Source organism: Miscanthus floridulus, unplaced genomic scaffold (genome assembly GCF_019320115.1).
Source record: "Miscanthus floridulus cultivar M001 unplaced genomic scaffold, ASM1932011v1 fs_619_1_2, whole genome shotgun sequence".
Taxonomy (NCBI): domain Eukaryota; kingdom Viridiplantae; phylum Streptophyta; class Magnoliopsida; order Poales; family Poaceae; genus Miscanthus; species Miscanthus floridulus.
In genome coordinates this window covers 4,594-13,949 of record NW_027097021.1, presented here as the reverse complement: position 1 = coordinate 13,949, position 9,356 = coordinate 4,594, and the positions used below count along the sequence as shown (strand labels likewise).

At 46.3% G+C, this 9,356-nt stretch overlaps 1 protein-coding gene across 1 annotated transcript; it reads left to right on the top strand.

The window, feature by feature from the left end:
- Positions 1–696: 696 nt before the first annotated feature.
- Positions 697–2,012, top strand: LOC136532429 (protein GOS9-like). The gene is made up of 3 exons (XM_066525027.1): positions 697–854; positions 1,005–1,208; positions 1,301–2,012. Exons 1-3 carry the CDS (start codon positions 852–854, stop codon positions 1,667–1,669), a joined length of 576 nt encoding a protein of 191 aa, XP_066381124.1. The 5' UTR covers positions 697–851; the 3' UTR covers positions 1,670–2,012.
- Positions 2,013–9,356: the final 7,344 nt, after the last annotated feature.

Here is a 9,356-nt window from a genome sequence, read left to right as displayed (position 1 = left end):
AGATTCATATGCAATTATAAAAGATTATTAAGGGACTAAAACAAAAAAGCACAAGATTATCCCATCGTCCTCCACGGTGCTTTGGTTGGGTGAGGCCTCGGTTGGAACGGGCACGGCCACGGCGGGCCGGGTGTGGCGTGGCCAGGATGGCGCCAGGCTTGGCGCAACCAAGGAGGAGCTGGGCAGGACGGCAGCATTGGGAAGGACGCGATTGGCGGCGCCACGGAGACGAAGAACGAAGGGGATGGAGAATACAACGAACCGCTAAGTTGCGTAACCTGTGGTAGTAGTGGGTAATTTTCTCTAACTCCATGACACAGGAGTTTTCAGAGCATCCTTTGGGGAGCGCTGTAGATTTCATGGATCTACAGAGCATCCTTTGGGGAGCTCTGTGAATCAAGCGTTTGGCTAGATAAAGCAGAAGCTGAGCTGTTTTTTTTTTCTTCGATATGGAGCTGTAGAGAGCTGTCTCACTCCCATACAGCTTGGCGAGATGCACATAAGTCTAGCTAGCCGTCTAGGTGGGTGTACCTTTCTTCTAAATTCTAAAAACTCCAGTTATATCCCGTGACTGGTCGCTGCAGGGTAACGTGGTTCCTTGTACGTGGAGGCCGCACAGCCGCGCATACCAACAACCACAAGATCACTGCGCATCTAAATTTGCGCTTTCTCTGGTGCCAACTACCCAGCTATTGATATATGTATGTACTATATATAATAATGTAACAAATATATGGAACTCCGTATCACGCCTACAATCTTGTGCCTGCAATACTGCATCCCTATTCCCTCCTCCCTCGGCTCGTTCAGTTCTGCTGCGGCCGGCGGCGACGCGAGCTCGCGACGACGACATGGTCTCCCTCAATTCTTCCTCTCCCTCTCCTCTTGCTAGCTCCACAAGCATCGATCAGACTCAGACGATCGCATCGCTACTCGAGCTGACAACGCAAATCAATCAAACATAATCGATCTCTACTCATTTTCCTCTGTCGTCCTGCCGGCAGAGCTCGGTGGTGAAGCTTGGGACGTGGGGCGGCGACGGTGGCAGCGCCTGCGACCTCACGGTGGCGCCGCAGCGGCTGGAGAGCATCACCATCCGCTGGGGCAAGGTCATCGACTGGATCGCCTTCTCCTACCGTGACCGGAGCGGGAAGCTTCACACCGCCGGGCCCTGGGGCGGCAACGGCAAAGGAGAGGGCACGGAGACGGTGAGTTCCGACGATCCTTAGCTCGCATCAAATCAATTGTTGTTTCCATAATTCTTTCGCACCTATATATATCCGCAAATGCATGCATGCAGATCACGCTGGAGCCCTCGGAGTATGTAACGGGAGTTGCCTGGTCAGTGGGCCCATTCACGTTCAAGAACGTGGAGTGTTGCATCACCTCCATCAAGGTCGTGACCAACCTCCGCAGCTACGGGCCTTTCGGCCACGGGGTAGACAGCACGCACCACAATCTGCCCGTGCTCAACGGCAGCGTCGTCGGCATTTTCGCCCGCGCAGGAGATTTTCTTGACGCCATCGGTTTCTACATCCTCCCAGCTGCCCTCCCTGCTACGAAACCTACGGAAGCTGACCAAGAAGAAAAGGAGAAGGAGAAATCTGGCCAAGAAGAAAAAGAAAAGGAGAAATCTGGCCAAGAACAAAAAGAGAATGGAAAATCATAATCATAGTTTGTTCTCTATGAGAAGGAATCATAACCCTTGCCAGTTCTCTTTGTGGGCTCTTATCAATCATCTCTTATGTCTACACGGGGGCTCTAATCAATTTTCAGAGAATAAAGAATATATTTTTTCTACTTTGTGCCTCTATGTTTTTCTACTTTGATCTACTATGTTGATTATGAGACACCAAGAGAAAAAGGTCTCAATCGCTGGCGAGGTGCTTTACGACGCACCGGTCCTGAATCCAGTGGCCAACTATGTTGCTATATACGATATAGATACCAGAAATGAATGTGTTTGGACATGCCATGCCGAGTCATAGATATGTGTACCACTCAGTTCGATCCATTATCACTTTTTTTTTTGTGAACGTGCCTGTACACGTGTTTCATTAAGAGAGAGGAGTTTTACAATGCTTTGTTAACCCACGGGCGAGATTCCTAGAATTACCAAAGTGTTGGAGAACACACAAGCAGACGTATCGCGCGAGGTAATCTTTGTGTCATAAAAAATACTGTGCGGCATGTGTACTTTCCTTGTGATGTTTAAAAAATGATTTAGTTGAGACTGTAGAACGAATAAGGTTTATAGATTGAAAACAAGTTACGTCGATCGTAGTCTATCAAGTCAAATTCTCATAAATATGCCATGTTTTTAAAAAGGAATCATTTTAAATTAAAACACAACATGGAAATTGTTGGGACACGGTTATGAGCCGCGGAGACTAAGGCGCACCACAGTAGTAGGAACTAACATTAACCGGTTGCATAAGTGATGTGCAGGGAAATTGACCAGAAGCCTTCGCCCCTGCGGCCCCGCCCGGCGAAGGTTCGCCGGACTTAGTACAAGGCGGAGGCTCCGGTGATGTTAGCGAAGGCAATGGATCGAGCGGTGAAATGGAGGCACAGGCGGAGGCCTCCCGGGCAGAGATCAAGAAGAACCCTTGGAGACCTCCACCAGGAAGGAGGAAGTTCCTGTAGGAGTGCGATACTGGGCCGTGGGCCTCCTGCAGGCACATGGACATGGCCCAAGAAGCAAAGGCGGTTCAAGAAAAGGATACCTAGCAGTCAGCATTAGCAGGAGGGATATTCCCGGAATGTACCCAAGCTGTCAAGGGGCAAAGATGTAAAGTAGGAAGGTAGCAAATAGCGTCCTATAAAAAGGGGGACTTGAATCCTGTGTAAGAGAGGTTGGTGAATTTATTGATGAAACCCTAATTGTGCTTGGGCCCACCTAACATTTCCTCAGCCTTCACTTAGGGCATCCGCCTAGGCGAAGGTCCCACCATCTCATTCCTACTGGAAATCTGGTTTTTCAACATTGGCACCCACCGCGTGTAGGCCAAGCAAAACCCACAATGGCAAGAAAGAGAGCAGCCTCCACAAGAGCACCTTTGGAGCCTACCACAAGGGGAAGGCCCAGGCATAACGCCCTAGCACCTATGCTACTGCTACCGAAGCGCCAGTCATAGAATAAGATGCTACGAATGATCAGCCTATAGCGACCGAGGAGCAGCCGGCGCCAGAACCAACACCAGAGCAAGTGCTCCAATAGATCCAAACCTAGTTGCAGAGCACACAGCAAGAAAGAGATAGGTTAGCGGCAACCTTCGCCGCAAACCAAAGGGTAGTTCAGGCATCACTTTAGGCCGCAGAGATCAGACAATAGTTGGCTATCTTGCAGGCGGAGATTCAAAGCATGCAGCTTAGTCAGCCTCTTTCCAACACACCTAACCAGCACCACTCAGCAAATCAGAGCCAACCTAACCCTTCGCCAGGTTTGGCCACCCAACCAACCTTCAGCTCACCTTTCACCTCACCTCCAGCCCATAGAACCATAGATTCAAAATCTTCACTATCCGAATGAACCCAAAGCTTACCTTGGCCCTCATCTTACAAACCCATTACCCTATCCAAATTCAACGGAAGATCAGACCCGCGCCAGTTCATCATGAGTTTCGAGGCAGCTATAGCCTCCATAGGCGGGAATGACACTGTCTTGGCCAAGTCATTCATTATTGCAGCCGAAGGTGATGCATTGGCATGGTATTCGATGTTGAGACCAAGTACAGTATATTCCTAGGAAGACCTCCGAGACAAAATCATAGCTAACTTCAAAGGGTTTACCACTGAGTCCTTAACCTCAATGGACCTGTTCTAGTGCAAACAAAATCAAGGGGAGGCTCTAAGGGATTATTTTTAGAGATTTGTGCAGCTAAAAACGAAGGCACCAAATGTCCCAGAAGATGTCGCAATTGAAGCCGCAATCAAAGGCCTCCACATCGGAGCTTTTGTAGCTTATCTAGCTCGAGAAAAGCCAAGCACAATAGAGGAACTCTACAACAAGTTAGAAAAGTATTACAGGTCAGGTAACGACCTTAGTAGAAGGCTAGAAGAGCAAAATCAGAATAAGCAGTACCAAGGGAGCAGCAGGAATGCACAAAAGGCCAACAGAAGCCAAGGCCAATCACAACCTTAGCAACAACTAGATCAACAAGTTTTTAATATAGAGCAGCAAGGGAATAGCCAGCAAGGGCAGCAGATGCTAGAGGCAACCCCAAACAAAGTACCACAAAAGCAGTACGAAGGCAAGAAATACAATCAAAAGGAAGAATTAGAACAAAAACTAGGAACCAAGACAGCGAAGGCAGTATTGTTTCTTTCATGAAGAGAACAAAGGGCACATCACCAGAGATTGCTCAGATGCGAAGGAAACTCAAGAGAGGATAAAGAATAGGGCAAACCCTCAACCTCTGCCCCAACAACCCGCTAGAGAAGTTAACCACACCTTCACTGCACCCTCGCAGCAGCCATACTGCCCAATCTACCCAAGACTTAACTCCAATCAAATCCATCCAACCACCTTACCAGCCGCATACTACCCTAACTTTTTACCTACATGGCGACCAAGCACCCAGCAGCAAGGGTAGGCCAGTAACCAGCGCGCAGAAGCCAGCCTCACCTACATAAACCCAAGGCCTCCGCACATAACATTCATCGAGACAAACCAACCAACTCAGATTCACAATAGACAGCTCGAAGCACTACCTCCGCCTCCACCCCCACCACAGCTACCCGTGCCAAAAAATGAACCTAACCCAGAAAACCAAATCAATCCCCACACACCTCTGCCTACGATAGGCATGATACTGCCAATAGCCAGAGGCTCTTCAATGGAATTCTAGACGAAGAAGTAGAAGAAGGATCATCTCAGGCTTGTCAACAACATAGCAGTACAGGGTCTAGTACGCTGCACAGATTGGTCGAAGACACCCATCACATTCTCAGAACAAAGACCTCTAGTTGGAAAGCTACCCCCATGCTGACGCCATGGTAATCAAAGCCAATATAGCAGGATGAAAAATTAACAGGGTTCTCATAGACTCCGGAAGCTCTGCATATATCATCTTTGTTAATGCCTTCGATTAGATGAAATTAAGCAGAAGCCAATTGCAGCCTTCGGATTCATCACTAATCGGCTTTGGAGAAAAGAAGGTTGATGCATTGGGAAAAATATCCCTGCCAGTTTCCTTCAGAGGGAAGGAAAATGCAAGAACAGAATATGTAACCTTTGATGTAGTGGACCTCTACTAGCTACCCATACAACGCCATCTTCGGCAAAGGATTTGCAAACAAGTTCAATGCAGCCATCCATATGGGTTATCTTTGTATGAAAATGCCAGCACTGTATGGTACCATCACAGTCCACGGTAGTCAGAAGGAGGCAAGAAACATAGAGAGAGCCATCTACAAGTCTCAGCGAAACATCAACTCTGTTGAGTCAGCCAAGAGCAATACGCTGGAGCCTTCAGACATACCGAAGGGCAAGACAGACCTCAAAGACCAAGAAGAAACAAAGTCAGTACCATTGGAGGAGGTAGTACCGGACAGGAAAGTCATTATCGGAGGCAATCTTTCTAAAGATGAAGAGGCAGAGCTCATAGAGACCTTAGCCAAGAACAAAGATGTCTTCACATGGTCAGCCACCGACCTAAAAGGAGTCAGCAGAGATATTATACAACACTCTCTCAATATCAACCCTAAAATGAAGCCAAGGAAGCAGTGATAAAGGAAAATATCAGAAGACAGAATCTTAGCAGCGAAGGCTGAGGTGCAGAGACTATTAGATGCAAATGTCATTAGAGAAGTCAAATACTCAGAGTGGCTAGCAAACATAGTGCTGGTACCTAAGAAAAATGGAAGGATGAGGATGTGCATACATTTCACAGATCTCAACAAATACGGTAAGAAAGATCCATTTCTACTGCCAAGGATAGACACCTCTGTGGACAAGGCAGCAGGCTGCAAGCGATTTTCACTCTTGGACTGTTTCTCAGGGTATCACCAGATCTGGCTCAATAAGGAAGATGAGGAAAAAACAAGCTTTACTACTCCTTTTGTAACATATTGTTACATCAGAATGCCCGAAGGGCTCAAGAACGTGGGATCAACCTTCGCTAGAATGACAAAAGCAGTTCTTGGCCTCTAGTTGCAGAAAAACATCATAGCTTATGTCAATGACATTGTGGCGATGAGCAAGAATGAAGAGGATCACATTGCAGATCTCAAAGAAACCTTCACGAATCTCAGAGCAACTGGACTCAAGCTAAACCCAGAAAAGTGTGTCTTTGGTGTAAGCCGAGGCAAAATGCTCGGGTATATCATAGGACCCAAAGGCATAAGAGCAAACCCAGAAAAGACAAAGGCCATTATCTCAATGGTAGAACCATCAACCAAGAAAGAAGTCCAAAAGCTCATAGGGAGAATAGCAGCGCTAAACAGATTCATCTCAAAGTCAGCAGAGCACAGTCTCCCACTTTTCAAATCCCTAAGAGGCGGAGACAAAGTGGAATGGGGTCCAAAGCAGTCGAAGGCCTTCCAGTAGCTCAAAAGCTACATGGCCTCCAAGCTCCTAGTCAAAGTACCAGATCTGTAGGCACCACTACTGCTATACATAGTAGCCTCCGATGATGCAGTTAGTGGAGTACTTGTTCAAGAAAAAGAAGAAGAATCCAAGGTCATCTAGTAACCTATCTACTACATATCCAAAGAACTATCAGGGGCAAAGCTGAATTACACAGAGATAAAAAAGATAGCATACGCCGTCCTAATCTCATCAAGAAAGCTGAAGCATTATTTCCATGCGCACGAAATCACAGTGCCATCTTCTCAACTGCTAGGAGATACACTCAACAACAAACAAGCCTCTGGAAGAATAGGGCAATGGGCAATAGAACTATCCCAATTTGATCTCAACTTCGTCTCAAGAACAACAATAAAATCACAAGCATTAGCAGATTTCATGGCAGATTGGACACCTTCGGTACATCAAAACCCATAACCCCAAGCTCAGATCTAGACATTTATATAGATGGAGCATGGGGACACCAGGAAGCAAGAGCCTCCGTCGTCCTGATAGCACCGTTAGGCCTTCGGATGAAGTATGCAGCCAGACTAGAGTTCAAAGCATCAAATAACATTGCAGAGTATGAAGGCTTCATACTAGGGCTAAACAAAGCAAAGGCACTCGACACAAAGATGGTACTGACAAAAATAGACTCTCAAGTCATGGCAGGACAAGTCAGAGAAGAATACATGGCCCAAGAACCAGAACTAGTAAAATACCTGGCCACAGTAAGGGCACTTGAGCGAAGGCTTCAGGGATTCACCCTGAAGTACATACCAAGAGCAGAAAATTCAGAAGCAGATGAGCTGGTGAAGGCAGCAACAAACAATTTGCCACACTAGAAGGAACATTCTACCAAGTATTGCGAGAACCAGCAATACAAGCAACCATGAAGGCATTCAAAATAGTCCTAGTCACGGAATCTGAAGACTAGAGACAATTAATCATAGATCACCTGAACAATGAGCTCCACTTAGGAGATAAAGCAAGCATAGCAAGAATGGCAGCCAGAGCGAGAAGCTATACTCTGATAGACAGCATATTGTACAAGAAAGGTGTAGTCCAACCATTGCTCAGATGCATAAAGCAAAGCGAAGGCAAAGAGCTCCTCAAAGAAATCCACTCAGGAATATGCGGCTCACATATTGGTCCAAGAGCATTATCTGTAAAGGCCATCAGGCAGGGATTATATTGGCCCACGCACATCAAAGATGCAGAAGAAATTGTCAAGACATGTGAAGCATGCCAAAGCAACTCCCCACATCAGTCAAAGCCTTCAGCTACAGTGCAACTCATCCCACCAACTTGCCCCTTACAAAGATGGGGCATGGACCTTGTTGGACCATTACCACCTTCGTAAGGGGTGAACAAGTTCACCGTAGTAGCAATCGAGTACTTCACAAGGTGGATTAAAGCAAAGCCACTAGCAACAATCACTTCAGAAATAAGTAAAAAAGTTCTTCTAGCAGAACAGAATCTGCAGATTCGGAGTACCAAGAACCCTAACAGTTGACAATGGGAAGCAGTTCGACTCAAACAAATTCAAAGAATTCTGCAAAAGCATAGGCACAAAATAGCCTTCCATCAATCTATCATCCGGAGTCAAATGGAGCAGTAGAAAGAGCTAACAGAGTAATATTCTCAACAATCTCGAAGACCCTATTTAACCTCAGCAAAGTTAAGTGGGTAGAGGAACTACCAAAGGTGGTGTGGTCTCATAACACCACAGCATCCAGGACAACGGGCTTTACACCGTTCAAGCTCCTGTACGATGAAGAAGCAATGCTACCCGAGGAGATCAAGCATCAGAACCTCTAGGTAATGAAACATGTCTTTGTAGCAGATGAAGAATACTTCAAAGAAACAATCGAAGGCACAAGACTAGAAGCAGTAGAAAACATCACCAAATACCAAGACCAAACCAGTAGATGAAGAGACAACCAGGTGGTTAGAAAGCTCATACGAGACGAAGACCTAGTCCTAAGAAGGAAGCCCAATATAGCCAATGCAGGAAAGTTCCAACCAAAATGGCAAGGCCCATACACAGCGAAGGCCACCGGAAGACCAGGGTCACTCTTCCTGACAGACGACGAAGGTAAAACAACCACTCATACCTAGAACATCGATAGTTTGCGTAGGTTCTACATATAATTGTAAAGGGGTGGCCTCCGCGGAACTATAAACGAAGGTCACCTCACCTCTCTTAGTTTTCACATTTTTTCTTTACATTTCGTGCAAAAGGGCCTGTACTCTTTTCCTCACAAAGAGGGCTCCTAGCGGAGGTGAGGTTTTTGAAGATGCAGGACCCATGTAAATCCCTCTAAAATATAAAGAGAAATTCCCCCAAGAGTACTATGAAAAGCGAAGGTTGAAAGTGGCTAGCAACGGAGCCACAACATTTGACAAACGACATCACGACAAAGAGTACCTTCCACTACCTTAGCCGAAGGCTCTAAAGCATGGAAGGACCTTCGCAGCTAAATTAGCCTGCAGCCTTGACAAAGCCCTCTCCACAATCAGGCATCAAGGATTCATCAAAACAACCAAAAGGCCACAAAACCCGACAAAAGACCTACCTTCGCCGTAGGCATCGGGCAAGAAAATACCTGGCAAAGACCTATCCTTATCAGGCACCAGGTAACAATTAGGAATTAATGACTAAAGTACAATAGAAATAAAGAGCCAAAAATACGCCAGTTACAAAGAAATCCATTAATCTTATTATGACTTTAAAACATATCTAAGCAATAAAACCCGACCAACCACCAAAATTTATTAAATCGTA